Consider the following 18,232-nt stretch of genomic DNA (forward strand, 5'->3'; position numbering starts at 1 on the left):
ATCAAACGGTAGCAACGTCTGCCCACCGTCGCGGCCTGAGCCGGAATGGCCTTCCGTCGCTTGAGGCAGTGACGGTAAGAAGTGGGGAGGGAGATGTGTTTACCCTCCAATCCCCCTCCCTACTTTGCCAGCTGAGCGGAGGAACGCTATATTTAGGTTGCGCTGTAAATACTCGCTCCAAGTACGGAACGCGACCGCCTCCCCTGCTTAGGGTGGGGGCATGGGGAAGGTAGGTAGCTAACAGAAGCGGGTAAAAGTTGAAAGTTCACCAACGCCCCGCACACGAGTTCGCGCTGTTAGGAAACGCTTTCTTTATTTAAATTCTATTGCAACTTGTTCGCCATTGTAGTCGCTGTTGAATACGTAATGCCGAGTCCAATTTTTCAATGTAACAAGCAAGATAGTGTCTGCGCTTCGAGTCTTATTTGCAAATACTGTGGACTGTTACTGGATTTTAATTCAACAGTGAATAATTTTTTCTCTCTCTTACGTGAGCATTTGAAAAATACTCTTACTGTTACTTTGTATTTTCTATTATATCTATACATCGCTTCATCTATGATTTATTCCGTTTCGTGGAAAACAAATACTAGAAATTCAAAAGAATTTAAGATGATTTGCAGGTCTTTGATAGTTCGTTTGCGTGTCAACATATACCGTATGATAAACCTTCACGAACTTTTTATGGGGTAAACTTTGATTAGCTTTGTACGGCTGTCATGAAAATACTTTTTCGAATTTCATTTCCGGTTTTATTAATTCCCATATTAATTAAGTGACCGTGTGCTATTGTTGCGTAGAATAATACAACAATAATCAGTTGTTTTATGAAAATACTAGCTGTCACCCGCGACTCCCTTCACGAAAAATAAAAAAAATATCATAGATCAGTTGAGCCGTTCCGGAGAAATCTTCAAACATACATCCATCCATCCATCTAAACATTCGCATATATAATAACAGTAAGATTTTCTTACGATCAATGTCTTCAATAAATCCGTTTAGTAACAAAAAGAGCTTTATCTCAACTTGACCTTTACACTTTTCAGAATATAAATCAACATTTCTCAGCATCCTAAGCTTTTCAAACTTCATTTTCTCTTGTTTAGTTTGGAAAGCTTAGTGGTTAAAATCTACGTTTGTTAATTAAACCACAAAACGGTATTATTTACTTAATATAGAGTAGTTGAAATTAAACAAAAACAATTTTGAAAGCTTAGAAGGTAGTTGAGAATTTTCGAATAACATTATCGTTTATTTTGTGTAATTGTGTTTTCAAAGCAAACATTAAATTTAATAACTACACAGGAATATTATTTTAGGCTGTACAATACCATAATTACTTTATAAAATCATTTAAAGATTTTATATAGCCTTAAATAAAACAAGAGAGTAATTGACTTCAAATTAATTTATTATTATAAAGATATAATAATAAATTAATTTGAAGTCAATTACTCTATATTACTATAATATAAGAATATTATACACGGGAATGTTTAATTGGATGGATGGGGGTTTGAAGGTATCTCCGGGACGGCCAATGTTGATGAAAATTGACATGGATATAGAACATAGCTTAGAAGGACACATAGGCTTATTAAGTTTTTTTTAATTCCGCGCGGACGGAGTCGCGGGGTCGACCTAGTAGTACATAAAAAAGTTCTTAGTTGATATTATTATAGTTTTTTTTAATATGACAAAAAACAATGAAAAAAGATATTAAATTATGGTAGAATTTGTAATTATATAAATGTGCTGAATAGAATACAAAAGGTATTCCATAAAATACCGAGCACAAAGAATGGATACTTCCACTTCATAACAACGGCAGAATGCTCAAAAGGAACGCTTAATAAATTATTTGAGCATTTAACCGTCAAGTGAAATATTTTAATCTCGAAAATCTCTTTGAGTTACCGTTTTGTTCTCTTACATATTTTATTTAGTTTGTTTTCCTTTTTAGGTAACATTTTTGACTCAAATATTACAACGAGAATTTCAGAGTGGGATGCCGAAGTATTTACTAAATTTTATTTAATTTACTTAAAATTCTTGCCCTTTTACAGTTGGCACCCTCTTCTGCTTGGAAGAGTTTCGATAACTTCTGCAAAAACTGCTGCAAACTGATTCAAAACCACGTTTTTCAAGTTAACAAAAAACGACGCTAAACAAAAAACTCTGAATTACACAAAATTGAGAGTCATTCCTCGGGTATATTATACCTTCAGTTCTTTTATTCAGCAGATTAATTAATTAAAAGCTCATTTTCATTACAATGTTAAGCCGGGTTCCATTAGGCATGGCCGCTATTAATAATAATAGAATTAGGCCCCAGGACACGAAGCCACGAGACCCGACCGCACAGATGGAATTAACATCAAAGCCGAAAACAAAAAGATGTGTCAAAAAAAAACTATGCCCACGTAAATATTAAGACAAATGTAGCATGAAGCATCATACAATGATTTATTTGTGTGCTACCTCATAACTTAGCTCCTGCTGGATCGATTTCGAAGATTTTTTATAGCAATATTTTGGTCAAATCATACATTTTAAGAAGGCGTTAACGGCTAAAACGGTGGTAAAAAGATAGATGGATCTGGAGGATAAAATTTTTATGCCCCGACCCCACATGAGTGGGTACAGACAGCGAGATGATAATAATCAGTGTTATAAGAAAACAGTAAAGTTTTGCCGTCGGCCAGCGTACGCGATACCACTGTGGATGAAGGCTAGACAAAGTTCAGACATATCTAAACTTTTTTAATTAAGAACACAATTAACACTCGTCCACTGCATTAAACATTAATTTAAATAAAGAAGTAAATAATATTAAAAGTACTATATCAAAATGACGTCACCACTTAGGATTTCGTTGCCGATCAAGTATCTCCTTGCTGTTCCACAGTCGACGAATAATCCAATACGCTCTTCCGCGGTGTCCAAGTGGAAGAATCTACTTCAATATCGTCTTTGTACTTCTCGTGCTTGGGGTCGTGGAAGCTGACTATATACAGTACCGGTGCTGTACCACCGAAGGCTATGCGCTCCTGGTAACTCGTAACCGCTAGGATACTCCCGGCGGCCGGGTATGAACAACAGATGTACCGATTGTGTAAATTGATTACTTCCAAACAGCTAGTTCCACTGCCTCCTATCAGAGCGTATTTGCCTTTACGATTGTACTGAAAAAAAAAACTTAGTTCTACTACTAGTACTGAGATATACAAATATTGTTTTAAAAGGGATGTACAATGAAGACGCAAATTTTGAATAAAGAATCTACGCCATTGGTTTTCTAAATATCATGGCTGTCTGGAAAATAATTAAATTTACGGCAATAAATTTTGGTAATATAAAATTAATATTACGTCTGTTGATTTCCAATATCTGCAAGTGTAAATATACTCTCCGTCGACATCCGGTCTTCGATTCTGCACTCGTATGACGTTAACTTTTTTCTTAGCAATTATGTCCCACACTGTCAAAGCTTCAGTCGGCTGCCAGCTGCCGACTATGCATTGGTTTTTCTAAAAAAAAACATTTGTGGCCGTTCCAAAATCAAAATTACCTAAAGAATTATCATTAAGCACTACCGGCTTTATACTTACATTTAAATCAATACTATTGCCACATACATTAACACCTTCAAATGTCGTGACGCAACCAGTTTGACATCTAATATCCCAAATCTGTAACAAAATGTTCTTATTTAATTTACTTTTTTTAATTTATAGGTATAGCATCGTTACAATGTTACCCGCAAAGTCCTGTCCCAAGCGCCGCTGGCGAACATATAGACGAATTGGTCGTGACAACGCAATGCACAGACTTGATCACTGTGCATACGTTGCAATTTCTTTGGTATGAATTGTAAACGCAACTTTTGCACTTTATATGTCATGTCCAACTGTAATTAATGAAAAGTTATTTAAATATATAACATTCAGATACAAGAATCGTTGATTAAATTAACAGCTTTTAGGAATATATATAATATATTTTATGCCACAAAATGAAAATAAACAGTTTCTTTGTCTTTGTGAACGTGACTTAAAGTAATGGTTTTTGAAAAGCTAGATTAGTTACTAACTTAAGTTATTAACTACTTACATCGCTTTTTACTTTTATTGAAACAAATTTCAATTAGATAAAGACGTGTAATATCTTCTCATCTGATATCACGTAATCCTTGACCAGCGACCTACTTAATAAAGGTTAAAGGATCTTCAAAGATCTATAAAGCCGATATTATACGGGCTATAAAGTGAGATTAAATCTGTTCTAAGGTATTAAGGTCTTCAATATTTATACTCTCTTTCGTAACGCTGTGTAATATTAAAAAAAGATGAAATAATAGACTAGATGTCATGTTATTATTTTTAAATTTCAAGAACTAATTACTTATCTTCATAGAGTGACTATTATAATACGGTCAAGTTCGGATAAACGTCTTTACGCTAAAGATATAAGAAGCAATTGTTAGAATAACCTCTTGGGTTTCCATGTCGTATACTTTTATGCTGGCGTCCGCGTAACCAACGACCAATTTCGACTGGTCAGCTGTAATGCCCAGCGAGAGAGCCGGCGTCCTCTCTGTGAAATAACTTATCTCGTTACGATTTGATCGTAAAATGAAAGAAGCGTTATTTTAATGATGACGTCATCCTACCTAGCCTACAGAATTCTCTCATAAGATCTAAATCTGAGATATCTGACAACGTATCTAGAAAAGGTCGAAAATGTGCCATGGGCGGCGGCATACCTTTATGAGGTACTTACATGAGACTGTGTTATTCGTAGATCTATGGCGCTCCTTTCTGTCCAGCGCCCTGGGCGACATTCAGTATCTAGGTAATACAGGCAGCTCGACTGATGAAGTAACACAGCGTAAATTACAGTTGCACTTTAGTTCATAAAAAGGGTTACCGTGAACCCAATACCCTATTACATTCTTTTTGTTTCCGTTTCCTCTTAATTTTAAATGAGGAAATGATACGGCAATGGTCAATTCTTCCGGCGTTAGCGTATCAAATTATTCGTTCGAATTGCGAATGTGTAAATTTTTTTGTGGACTTTGGACTCTTGATATTAGTAATGTAAATTTAACATACGTGTCACGAACGGTGTTGCCGAGGATGATATGCCCGGTGCTCCGTAGAACTGTGTGTTCAAACATTCAAGCGCAGGGTCCGCCCTAATGCAATAATCCGGTGGGTCTTGAGTTGATACATTTATCTGTGAAAATAATGTGTTTTACTAAGTTTGCCTTTGATACTAATATTATGTTTAGTTCAATTTTGTCTTTATTTAAAACTTGACGAATTGTAACGTGTTATATCATAGTTCTTTCTTATTGTTATTTTGGTAACGATTTCGAATAAAACATCTTATTCTCCGACGTATTCTAGCTCAAGAGTATAATATATTTGAGGTTGCCTAAGTTCTATGTCAAAATATTATATTGTACTAGCTTTTGTCCACGATTTTGTCTGCGCGGAATTAAAAACAAACTCAACTAGCCTATGTGTTCTTCCAAACATGTTCTGCACTTATGCCAAATTTCAGCGAGATATGTTAAGCCGTCCTGGAGATAATAACAAACATCCAGCCATCTATATAAACATTAGCATTACTAATATTAGTAAGGACATAGCTTTAAGTTACGTTATAATATGGATATTAATTTGATCATGTAATTTAGTTTTCAGGTCACCATGTAAGCTGTAATTACAAGGCGACGTTAGTACGGTAACGTAATATCTTTGTGACTGGCCTTAATTGTGTTCAAATTTAATTCGGAGCACGGCACACAGGACGTCGACAACATACGTTATTTTACAAACCACAGGGGTTAGTAAGACAAGACTGGTATTAGATACTATTATAGACAAGATATTAGGAACATAAGTTACCTACATAATATTATATGTTAAATGAAACATATTCAATCTGCATTAATTTGCTTTAATATATTACTTTTAATTTATTACACCGGAATTTTCTTAAACACATACTGATAAATTTTCGATGTACTAAGAGGCTAGAAACGTTGATTGCGTTTAGAATACAATGACTTGGAGGACGGAAACAGATGTTGACGAAATAGAGATAAAGACTAGGAGATAATGAGAATGGAATAACTTACATTAGGTATTTCGATACGGTAGACTGCGCCGTCCATGCAGGCCGCATAGCAGACTTTCTCCTCGCTCAAACTATACACGAGGGCGTACACCGGCTTCGGCGGATACTGGATGTTCCGTAACGTACAAAGCACCGTTCCTGTACTGCCATGCCGCATCTATCCGACATAATAAACATATAATATTATATGGAAAAGTTCAGGAGTCATCAAGTAAATTTATCCGGTTTTAACTAGTCGATCCAGGCACACGCCTGATGGTTAATGTGAACAAGCACTAGGATAAGTAGTTTTAAAAATCGAACCTGTATCAAGCCAGATGAATGGCCAGCGATTATGTGACATCCATTAGGTGAATAAGTTAGTGCCGTTATAGCGCCGTATTCAGAAAGAAACCAACGGTTGTATAAAATTTTGTTAGGTGTGCCTTTTAAAAACTTCACGTTATTTTCCTTTACCCAACCATGAGGATCTTTTTCTTTAGAAACTCCGTGGTAGAACATCGGATACCAAATTTGCGGACTTCGTTCATTTTTATAATAAGCCAGAATATTATCAACATATTTTGCAACAATCTCTTGATGGCCGGCCATGTTTTTATCAGTGTACTAGATTTGTTTTTCATTTACATTAAAAAAAAGTGTGTAAACGTATAAAATTAATTGTTTTTATTATATTCTGTAAATTCCGATTATATTTTATGTTTTTAGAAATACTTAATTTGCATTTATTTCTAAATTTTAAAACAATGCCATCTACTGGTAACGTCTGCTACTATTACAACGTATTTGAAAGTTAAAAAATTTACACAGTATCGCAGTAGATCGCACTATAACCTAAATTTCGTATCAGGTACGTAATAATTAGATTGTTATATTTTTACGGTTTTCGTTAGTATTTAGTTTCTACCTAAAGTAAGTTTCGTTACTCTACACAATACATAAGTATACCGGTGTGTCGTTACGGAACTGAGGTCTCATGTTACTGACGACTAGTCGTACCTAGTATTTACCTATGAATTATATGCTTTCATATCGTCAATAAGAATTTAAAAATGTAACAAACCTGGATCAGACCACTGGAGTGTCCCACAATGATATTTTCACCATCAGGTGTATAAATCAATGAGCTAATAAAACCAATTTGAGTCAAAAAGCTTTGTTCTACTAAATATTCATTCGGTGTATTTGCAATAAATCGATCGTTGTTCTCTTGAATCCATGTTTTCTTTGGCGCTGGTGGTCTCTTCATACCATATGAAACAGCCAAAGTGCTTTTACATTCCTTCTCGTCGATAACAAATTCTCTCAATATTCGATTCCTGTAATTCCCGATAAGTTCACGCATTGCTCCCAAGTCACTAATTCGCGGCATTGGTATATTAAATTGAGCGGAAACATTTCGTTTATTTTCCATCATTATATGATTTTATTAACAAAATATCACAGAAATATATTCATTTAAATTTCAGAGTATTTGTCATAAATATTTGACAATATGTACAGTCGATAGAAATTACATACAATTCGATGGATAAGTAGGAGTACAAAAACAGTAGCGTATAACGGAACGCAGCAACTTTTTTGTAACAGCAAAATAAAATAGATCAATACAACTTGGTGTCAACCAAGTAATTATGATCATTTTTGTATTATATAATGTTAGTCCATCCTACTTCTAATTTCTATTGAGAAACTGTTGCTGCGAGCTCATAAGTACAATACAGTGAGCTCGTGAGATTTATTGCTAAAAGATCGGTCCAAAACATCTCTTTCATGTTTTTTTCAAAGAGACTGAGAGGGAAGGCGATATGTTTTTGAGTAAGTTTCGGCAGTGTAAACTCACGGTAACAAAAAACACACTATGCGATCCACGTATCTAATACTAATGCTATAGGTCTATAGATTGAGTAAATGTATAATAAAGTAAAATACCTAACAAATAATAACGTTAGTACTATCGTATCATACAACTATACATACCCAACGATAACCGATAACCAAGAAAGAGTCAGCTATATATTTCGGTTTGCATTCTTGTATTCTCGAATATATCCGACTTTTTCCGAATCAGCGCACGGAACATCCGAACTTGACGCCATATTGTCATGTCAGGATAGACGAAAGTGCCAAACGCAGATCGCGTTTTGTTTCATTAAATTTCTTAAAGTAAGTGTTTGTTCAATTAATCGCGGGTTTAACGACTACAGGTAGACTTAGTACTTGATTTTCAATAGTTATTTGTAATATTTAACATAATCGATCGATAAAATCTAGTTAATTATGTCGGGGTGTGGTATTTAGATCACCACGAAGCTTAGGATACTTTGTTTGTTTTGTTATAACTTTCCTATATCTTAGTTCGTTGCATATATTTAAAAAGAAGCTGAAAGTGTTTATGTGAATAACACGATACTTTTCGATTCTTGTTTGTTCAGTTGTTTATAAATCGATAGCCACGGCTGCGTGTTGAACGGCGCCTCATAGTTTTATTTCGTTCACAGGCGCAGGGTGCATTGCTGCATCCACTGAATCATGAGCTATCAGATACCATCATCGCAAAGTCGCACAAGTAAGTTTTGTTATTTTGAATTGATTTTGAAATTATATATTAATAGTTAATGACTAAATATCATACTTTTGATTTAAAATTACCCAGACATTTATAATTAGTCACGTTCAACATTGTGTTTATTTGTATTTTAGTTTTAGTAGTTTATTTGTATTTACTATTATACTGATAATACAACAGTAGGATTACTATTGATTTAACATAAATGCACATTTACTATGTAATAAGTTATGAGCAAATCTTATGTTAAATTGCAAAATAACCTATGCCACAGAACAGTACCTTGAAATATGACTAATTCATTTGCTGGGAATATATAGAATGCATAAAAATTTATTTTATCTTATAATGGTTACTTGGCCATGTTTTGGTAGTTACTCCGGACCTCTTCTTTGTGAATGCAAAAGAGGTGAATTAATATTTTTTTAACAAACAATTTGAAATTTGGTAATCAATAAAACCACATTCAACAAAAAAAATGCTTACACCTCAAGAGATCTCTTTGGAAGAGTTGATTTATTTCAAGACTGAAAAAAAAAATGTTCAATTTAATAATGAGTGTATGTTGGTGTTTTAAAATAACTATTTGTTTTGTTAGTGTCGCACAGCAGCTATGGTGGGTCTGATGTGCCCATGGCACCAAGCAAAGAGCAGCAGACTTTGATGTGGCAGCAGAACTCTTACTTAGTGGATTCTGGTATCAATTCCGGAGCAGCTACTCAGGTATGTCTTCATAGTATCTCAAGTCAGAAATAATAATATCTTTGTAAAAAAAGTGGTAACAGGATTTATAGTGTAATTTGAAATTTAATTCCAAATTGCTATTGGGGTCAATTAAAATTGTTGACTATATAATACCCACTTCAACAACACATCCCATAGTACTTATTTTATGAATTTACTAACAAATTTTATTAATCTTCTTTTTATCTAGGTACCATCACTAACTGGCAAGGAAGATGATGAGATGGAAGGAGACCAGCTCATGTTTGATCTCGATCAGGGCTTTGCTCAGGGTTTTACCCAGGAACAAGTTGACGGTATGAATTACTCATTATTTTGTAATCTTATATAAAATCCTCTGGTGTTGCCGATGTTTAAGGGCACAGTTTATCTGCAGTTTTTGTTGCCTGTTAACCCCTTGTCTTATAAAAAAATTAAAACATCTTTTAAAGTAAATATTTTCCTAAAATATTTATTCTCTATTGTTATTGCTACAAATTTAGTATGTATTTCTAGATATGAACCAGCAGCTCTCTCAGACTCGCTCCCAGCGTGTCCGTGCAGCGATGTTCCCAGAGACACTGGAGGAAGGCATAGAGATCCCTTCCACTCAGCTGGATCCCGCTCAACCCACCGCGGTGCAGCGCCTTGCTGAGCCCTCTCAGATGCTCAAGCATGCTGTTGTCAATCTGATCAACTATCAAGATGATGCTGATTTGGCTACCAGGTACTATATTGCCTAATTTGCACTGTGAGATAGCTTATTTATTTTTCTTATAGAAAAGTAGCAGGTGCCAGGGACTTCGAATTTAAATTTCAATTAAGTCAGATCATTAGTTTCAGTCTATTGTATGCAAGCAAACAGCAAATCCCAACATTTTCTTTATTATATTAGTATACAATCATGTACTTATTAATAATTATATTTCTATTTCAGGGCCATACCAGAGTTGATCAAGCTTTTGAATGATGAAGATCAAGTAGTTGTCTCCCAGGCTGCAATGATGGTGCACCAACTCTCCAAGAAGGAGGCTTCCCGTCATGCCATCATGAACTCTCCCCAGATGGTTGCTGCTCTAGTGCGCGCTATCTCCAACAGCAATGACCTTGAAACCACCAAAGGTGCTGTTGGAACTCTGCACAACTTGTCTCATCACCGACAAGGTCTACTGGCGATTTTCAAGAGCGGCGGAATACCAGCTCTGGTTAAACTTCTAAGCTCTCCCGTCGAATCTGTTCTGTTCTATGCAATCACCACTTTGCATAATCTCTTGCTGCACCAAGATGGTTCCAAGATGGCGGTTCGTTTGGCTGGTGGCCTGCAGAAGATGGTAGCTCTGCTGCAGAGGAATAATGTCAAGTTTCTGGCTATCGTGACTGACTGTCTTCAGATCCTGGCATACGGAAATCAAGAGTCTAAACTGATTATTCTAGCCTCTCAAGGCCCGATTGAATTAGTGCGCATTATGCGCTCCTACGATTATGAAAAGTTGCTGTGGACTACTTCCAGAGTTTTGAAGGTAAAATATTTTTAAATTCCTACAAGTATAATACTTTACTTTTTCGGAAACATAAATGCAATTCGCACTACAAATGTTACATATTCGCAGGTGCTGTCTGTGTGCTCGAGCAACAAGCCGGCCATCGTGGAGGCGGGTGGCATGCAGGCATTGGCCATGCACCTCGGCAACCCGAGTGGCCGCCTCGTGCAGAACTGTCTCTGGACCCTGAGAAACCTCTCTGATGCTGCCACTAAGGTATCGTGTTTTATCGATTTTGGTAATCAATCTATGTTAACTTAATATTGATGTTATCGCAAAGAAAGATTAAGTATTTAATGAAACACATGCAGGTGGAAGGTCTGGAGGCCCTGCTTCAGAGCCTGGTGCAGGTGCTGGCATCCACTGACGTCAACATCGTGACCTGCGCTGCGGGCATTCTCTCCAACTTGACCTGCAATAATCAGCGTAATAAGGTAATTTATTAAAGATATATATAAGAAAAATTCAATCACATATTTTTATTGTTATTAAAGCCAAGACATCAAAGGATGCATTTTTTGTACATTGAGGTACCTTACATCTTCATTATAAAATATTTATTATCAGATTAATTATTTATCTTGCATCAAATGCAAAGAGAAAGAATGAACAGTAAATAATACAGCGCTATACGCACCCTAATGAGTATAACACAGTTTTATCTCTGCTATTAATATCATTTGTCACTTAATACGTTTGTATAAGATTTCGGTATTTTAGCTTCCTGAGAATAGTCCAGGAAAACAAGTAGTGGCTGGCTAAAATAACCATAGCCTTATCAAATTGTAACTATGTATTGTTCCGTTCCAGGTGACTGTGTGCCAGGCTGGTGGTGTGGATGCGCTGGTGCGCACTGTGGTGTCGGCAGGTGATCGTGAGGAGATCACGGAGCCGGCGGTGTGCGCGCTGCGTCACCTCACATCCAGGCATCTCGATAGCGAGATGGCGCAGAACGCTGTGCGTCTGCATTACGGACTGCCGGTAAGTATTTTCTTCAATTTAACCAAATGTAACACATCCTGAAGGGTTCCACGACAAATTATTCCTCGTTTCTGTCAAACGCCTAAATTAAGTAGGACGAACGTCAAATTCTATACAGAGCGGACATTATGATGTCCCATTTTCAGTTATTTACATATGTAGATTTATTAAACATTCATAGTAAGTCAACTAACCCGCACTGGGCCATAATGGCTGTCATAGTCAACCCTAACTTACGGTAGGCTCCAAGCCCTCTTATTAGGGTGTAGCGAGCTGATGATGATATTATATGTTTTTTGGCAGGTGATTGTGAAGCTACTGCAGCCGCCTTCGCGCTGGCCGCTGGTGAAGGCGGTGGTGGGGCTGGTGCGCAACCTGGCGCTTTGCCCCGCCAATCACGCTCCGCTGCGCGAGCACGGCGCCGTGCACCACCTCGTGCGCCTCCTCATGCGTGCCTTCAACGATACCCAGAGAGTTAGTACACATTCTATTATAATTGATATAAGAACGAGATGATTTGTTTTTGTACAAATTTAAAACAGTGTAAACTCTCTGTAAACAATATGTTGTATTTCAGCAACGGTCATCAGTGTCGGGTGGAGGGGGCGGCGGCGGCGGCGCGGGCGGGGCGTACGCGGACGGCGTGCGTATGGAGGAGATAGTGGAGGGCGCAGTGGGCGCTTTGCATATCCTTGCGCGTGAGGGCCTCAACCGCCAACTCATCCGCCAACAGAACGTCATACCGATATTTGTGCAGCTGCTGTTCAATGAAATTGAAAACATACAGGTATAGTGTCATCCAAATTATATTACTATTTATACTGTCCCTCTATAAAGCTTGAACCGTATTATACCGGTTTCGGCAAAAATATCTAACATCTAATTATATGTGATATCGACTGCTACGGCGGCTCTTAACTTCGCGTGAATGTGTAGAACACAATTATAGATCAGCGGGGTGTTAAAAAAAACTATGCAAAGGAATTTATCCAATTTATTAGTAATCTTTTTTATTGAAAATCATTGTGTGATGTCAACTCTGTCAAGGTTTGTCAGATGAATATCGGAAGCAAATTATAATGTGTTTATGTTTGTGCAGCGCGTGGCGGCCGGCGTGCTGTGCGAGCTGGCGGCCGACAAGGAGGGCGCCGAGATGATAGAGGCGGAGGGCGCCACCGCGCCGCTCACCGAACTGCTGCATTCACGTAATGAAGGTCGATATTTTATCTATACTGTAAACACTTTGGTTAAATTCGGTTATTTTATCAAACACAGCAGCAAAAACAAACTTATTTTTTTTTAAATACAGACGAATCGTTAACCTTCTTCTTTTTGGAGTCTGCTCAAAAGAAATTTACTTTAAAATTTCTTCAAATGTTAAACTAAAAATATTTTTTTCATTTATCTTGTTATTAATTAGTTACTAAAATAAACTGAACAAATGTCTTTGGACAATCATACAATCAATAATCTAAATTTCCATAAAGGATAGAAGAAATTGATAGTATAATGAGTGTGTGTGTGGGTGTTGTTCAGGAGTAGCTACGTATGCTGCGGCGGTGCTGTTCCGTATGTCTGAGGACAAGCCGCACGACTACAAGAAGCGGCTCTCCATGGAGCTCACCAACTCGCTGTTCCGTGACGATCACCAGATGTGGCCCAACGATCTCGCCATGCAGCCCGACTTGCAGGTTATTATACTACGTTACATTTTATTAAGTAATGTATAGCCACATGAGTATTGCAGCCGAAACATTGTAGGTTTGGAAGTGATCAATGTGAAAACAATGTTAATGTCATATATAAAATTCTCGTAACGGATTGATCGAGTTTATGTAATTTTATATGCATATTCAGGAGGTGTGATAATCGGATACTATATATATATATTTTTATACCCGCTCGGACGGAGTCGCAGGCGACAGTTAGTATTGCATAAAACTTTCTCCTCCCAAGTTTACTTTTTCCCTTATATTTTAATACTAATCCTTATTAATTATGAATTTTAATTAACTATTACATTGTTTAGGACATGCTGGGCCCAGAGCAAGGCTACGAAGGCTTGTACGGCACTAGACCGTCGTTTCACCAACAAGGTAAGATTATATAATTTTGTAATTACATACTAATTGTTTGGATAACTAACTCACAGTATGGACAATGTAGTGTATAGTATTTAAAATTATTTAGATAAAATATTTATATCATTTAAAATACAGTTATTTTAATGTTTCACATGCACTTGGAAAGTGATTACTAAAGATGTTAATATAAAATAGAACATCAATAAAATAACATGAGATAAAAGTTCATTATAAATTCATGATTTAAAAAAAAAGTAATAAAAAAAATTATGTTAACATCCATTTTTTAAATGTAACTCTTTAGTAATTGCTTTGATTTTTACATTTAGACATCTGCAATATGTTTAAGGCACTTGCTATGTTTTATATCTGTCATATATGTTTATATCATATAGATTGTGAAAGTTTCTGTATAAATATGTTTCTCTCTTCTTTACACGCAGCTTAATCCGGGACCTTTATATCACTAAACAGGTGATGGGAATATTATTATTATGTGTGGCTTTGTGTTATATATAACTAATTATATAATATACCTTTATATTTATGTATTTCTTATTTTAAATCAATAATCATATGCAAGAAGGTTTTTTGTTATTTAACAGTGTGTTGGCTTTATTTAAACCACAAACGCTTTCAAATTTTTACAAATATATTTGTATTTATTACATTGCTTAGTAATATTCCCTTTTTGAATTTTAATTCCATTATCAAACTGTGGAATGGTGAGTTACATGAAAATATATTTTTTTTCACCTTGTACATATGCTTTCATAGTTGAGTTTTATATTGACTATCATACATAACTGCCTATTATAAAAAATGCCTTGTCCGCTTATCCCTTTATGTATGACATAAAGCTGGACCCATGCAATGAAAAGAGTTACATCAGCTACCTAAAAGATACAACTCTTCGTCTTGTGGGTCGTTTTATATTATTAGTATTTCATTTGTGACATGTTTTTTTTAATTCAGCAGGCTACGATCAGATCCCGATAGACTCGATGCAGGGCTTGGAGATCGGCAGCGGATTCGGCATGGAGATGGACATCGGGGAGACGGAGACGGCCGGAGGCGGGGGAGCCGACCTCGCCTTCCCCGAGCCTCCGCACGACAACAACAACGTCGCCGCCTGGTACGACACCGACTTGTAGGCCGACACCGACCTGCAAGCCCGCGCCGACACCGACACCGACATCTCCCCAGCCTTATCCCACTTATATGGGATCGGCGCATAACATTTTAATCTTTACGGCAACCCGCCTGCCTACACACACAAACACACACACATGACTAAAATGTGACGTCACTGATGCATACGTAACGTTTTGTCTTTTGTTTTGTTAGCTTGATGACGTCACGTGACGTAACTATGCACGGTGTCATTTTGTCGATTTGTGTTCTTTGTGAGCAAATTAAATAGTTATTGAACTGAACCTAAACAATAAAAACAACAAAATTAAAATAACATGATTTATATTTGAGATGTGTGTTATTGAATACTTTACTATGTGTTTGGTACGTCTGTATGTTTTTTTGGTTTTTTATTGTGATTAATTTTAATGTTTAAGTTCCACTTAATCACACATTACAGTCTGTTTAGTACAAATCTGTTTTATGTTATTTTGAAGTTTGGAAATATGGCCGTACGGACAAAAAATCTGTGATCAACTGTTTTCACTGGCGGAATACTTGTATAGAAACATTGTATGTGGATTTTCAAACATAATATGAAAGATGACATGTTTTTATACAAATGTCTCGACAATGGAAACTTAATAAAGATATAATCATTTATACGGCAGCTACTTTTTTAATACTTAAATAATTCAAATTTATTTTATTACATTAATTGGCATTGGTGCTATTAACCAAGGGAATAAGTTTTTGTTTTCACAAAAGTATCGAGTGATGTCCTGCATCGATTATATCGAAACCTTTTATACGTTAATGTATGAAACACGTGTAATCGGAACAATAGGGTAATGTTTAATTTTAAGATTTTTCTAGGCTTTAAAATTTGTTAGTGTACTTTTCGACATTAAGATGTCAGCGTTCCTTATTATAAATTATATTTTACCTTACATTTTTAATATTTCATATCATTTTTAACTTAATTACTTCTTCTTCATCATCATCATCAGCTCACTATACGTCCCCACCGAGGGGCTCTGAGCCTACTCTAAGTTAATGGTGATTTACTGAGACTGATTTATTGAATGTAAGAAGTAATTGGGGTAATTAATTAGTCACCCCAATTACTTGTTACATTCAAAAAATCAGTTTGGTTATTATGTATTTTGGTTTACGCCGTTTTCTTTAATATTTTGAACGCTGACATCTTTTGGATGTCATTTTTAGCAATTAAAATTATTCTACATACGCGCATTTATGTAGTTTGAGTGATTTGCGTTTTATCGATTGAATGATATTTAATTTAAATATTGATTAAGACTGTTTGTCTGTTTATAAATTATAGTATTGAATGACTGCCATTTTAATTTTTACTAAAAATCATGTTACTGGCTAATTGCAGATTACATTTTTTTTTGTTTTAAGTTAGTTTTAAGTTTACTGTTTGAGAGGATGTGATGTGACTTTAAATCGTAATAGTAATTTGCTGAAATACAGTAGTGTATGTACTTGTAGCTTAACTATTATACTAGCAACATTTTTACTATTATACGTAACTGGTAACACTAAATATAAACAGCTAAAAAAAATATTCAAACTTTCGTGAGACATTATCATAAACTTATATAAAAACGACTAAAACACGTATGTTTGTCCGGTGTTGGCATCGATTTGTTTTGAACCCATCTGAGACTTTTCATCAGGGTGAGTGGTAACTTGAACAGCACCCATTTGGTGGTTTAGCAGTTTTTATATAAGCTAAAAAAAATATTTTAATCTGTATTAACTGCAATTTTGTATACACGTATAATCTGAAGATATTTGTTGGAACAATTGATAACGTAATGAAATTAATAAAATATTGTATACGTAGACTTTTTCCAATAAAAGTCTTCTGGTGTACTGTTTAGATGCACTCAAAATAAGACACACACGTAGGAGATTAGCAAATATGTAATCGTATAAATTAAGATTTAGTATTAATTACGTAATTCCTCTTAGGGCCCCTCTTTATAATTTTTTCTATTTCATAAATTTAATTGACTTTAACAATGTTTTTAAATATCATAATATTGTAAAGACATTGCTAAAGTACGTCATTTTGTGTCCATTTATGTATGGATAATAAAATAATTAAAAGTATAAATGCGTTTTTTATTTCCTTTATACTAAAAATAATTATAAGCAACCTTATAAGTCTTGGTGTTTGACTAATAGCTGAAATTATTGCAGTACAAACAAGAAACCATAAAGTAAAAAAGATGGATGGACGAGAAGGTTTTTAAAATTTATGCTAAAACGTTGGACCACAATTATTATATATAATTTAATTTTTTATTACCTGTCTTCTAGTTGAATATACAAACCTAGATTTAGACCTGGATATGGAAAATAGTACAATTGAATTCAATGAATATGAGACTCATTTTCTATGGATTCATTTTAGAAAGTTTTATTGATGAAAAAATATATATTCTATTTTTAAAATTGATGACATTAGTTTGTTGTAATTTCTTATTTCCATAGAATTCTATAAAAACAAGAATATTTTAATTTGTGTCGTCTAAACATAAGCACTAGATATGACGACTTATTATAAACGCGATCTTAAAAAGAAGCACCTCTAAATTATAACAAAATAATTCTGGGAATGACCCAGAAAAATATCGCTCAAGTGTCTTCTAAAACTTTTACTATTATCTCTAATTTTTACAATTACTAAATAGTCCGTATATTCTAGTATTTACTTGTCAAGAAACTATCAAGTCAATATTTAATCAAAAATAAAGGTGGAGGCACACCACACGGCGTGTCGGGTAAAGACGACATAACTCGGCGCGGCCGCAAATTGTTAGCGAAGTAAGGTGCCGCCACAGACCGCAGCAACTTCCCCACCTTTGTCCCGACAGTTATTATGTTCAATTTAGACTTAGATCGCGTCGCGGCACTAATCTTGCGACAACTTCGACTATACTAGGACATGGAAAATAGTTTGACTACAGACTAATTGTTGTAGGACTTGAAACGTTGCTTTGTTTCGAATTTAGTAA

At 35.4% G+C, this 18,232-nt stretch overlaps 2 protein-coding genes across 8 annotated transcripts; one reads left to right on the forward strand and one right to left on the reverse strand.

The window, feature by feature from the left end:
* Nucleotides 1-2,595: 2,595 nt before the first annotated feature.
* Nucleotides 2,596-7,620, reverse strand: LOC106128294 (uncharacterized). 2 transcript variants are annotated; one of them, XM_013326605.1, is made up of 8 exons: nt 7,214-7,620; nt 6,152-6,307; nt 5,118-5,241; nt 4,496-4,599; nt 3,764-3,913; nt 3,615-3,695; nt 3,375-3,533; nt 2,596-3,188 (listed from the first exon to the last, which is right to left on the reverse strand). In XM_013326605.1, the coding sequence occupies exons 1-8, from the start codon at nt 7,565-7,567 to the stop codon at nt 2,886-2,888; spliced, it is 1,431 nt and encodes a 476-aa protein (XP_013182059.1). In that variant the 5' UTR covers nt 7,568-7,620; the 3' UTR covers nt 2,596-2,885. The 2 variants fall into 2 exon arrangements, with proteins under 2 accessions (XP_013182059.1, XP_013182060.1); XM_013326606.1 differs by lacking the exon at nt 7,214-7,620 and adding an exon at nt 6,454-6,739.
* Nucleotides 7,621-8,222: 602 nt separating this feature from the next.
* Nucleotides 8,223-16,133, forward strand: arm (armadillo). Of its 6 annotated transcripts, none has more exons than XM_013326813.1 (16): nt 8,223-8,316; nt 8,652-8,719; nt 9,318-9,442; nt 9,654-9,759; nt 9,959-10,169; nt 10,380-10,962; nt 11,053-11,199; nt 11,295-11,417; nt 11,794-11,964; nt 12,268-12,438; nt 12,542-12,751; nt 13,064-13,178; nt 13,501-13,655; nt 13,994-14,060; nt 14,492-14,522; nt 15,027-15,097. In XM_013326813.1, exons 2-15 carry the CDS (start codon nt 8,683-8,685, stop codon nt 14,494-14,496), a joined length of 2,226 nt encoding a protein of 741 aa, XP_013182267.1. In that variant the 5' UTR covers nt 8,223-8,316; nt 8,652-8,682; the 3' UTR covers nt 14,497-14,522; nt 15,027-15,097. The 6 variants fall into 6 exon arrangements, with proteins under 6 accessions (XP_013182267.1, XP_013182268.1, XP_013182265.1 ...); XM_013326814.1 differs by having other exon boundaries at nt 15,024-15,076; XM_013326811.1 differs by lacking the exon at nt 14,492-14,522 and having other exon boundaries at nt 15,027-16,133.
* The last annotated feature ends 2,099 nt before the right edge of the window (nt 16,134-18,232 follow it).

The sequence above is a fragment of the Papilio xuthus genome, unplaced genomic scaffold (assembly GCF_000836235.2).
Source record: "Papilio xuthus unplaced genomic scaffold, Pxut_1.1 DF828780.1, whole genome shotgun sequence".
In the NCBI taxonomy this organism is placed as follows: Eukaryota; Metazoa; Arthropoda; class Insecta; order Lepidoptera; family Papilionidae; genus Papilio; species Papilio xuthus.

Bases quoted from the DNA above. Each gene is read 5' to 3' on its own strand.
- arm (XM_013326808.1), top strand. From the start codon at position 8,683: ATGAGCTATCAGATACCATCATCGCAAAGTCGCACAA. The intron at 12,752-13,063 runs GTATAGTGTCAT...ATGTTTGTGCAG, and splicing joins ATGAAATTGAAAACATACAG to CGCGTGGCGGCCGGCGTGCT. The intron at 14,061-15,023 runs GTAAGATTATAT...TTTTTAATTCAG, and splicing joins ACCGTCGTTTCACCAACAAG to CAGGCTACGATCAGATCCCG.
- LOC106128294 (XM_013326605.1), bottom strand. From the start codon at position 7,567: ATGATGGAAAATAAACGAAATGTTTCCGCTCAATTTAATATACCAATG. The intron at 4,600-5,117 runs GTATGTTAAATT...GTTATTTCACAG, and splicing joins GGCAACACCGTTCGTGACAC to AGAGGACGCCGGCTCTCTCG. The intron at 3,914-4,495 runs GTTATTCTAACA...CATTAATTACAG, and splicing joins ACGACATGGAAACCCAAGAG to TTGGACATGACATATAAAGT.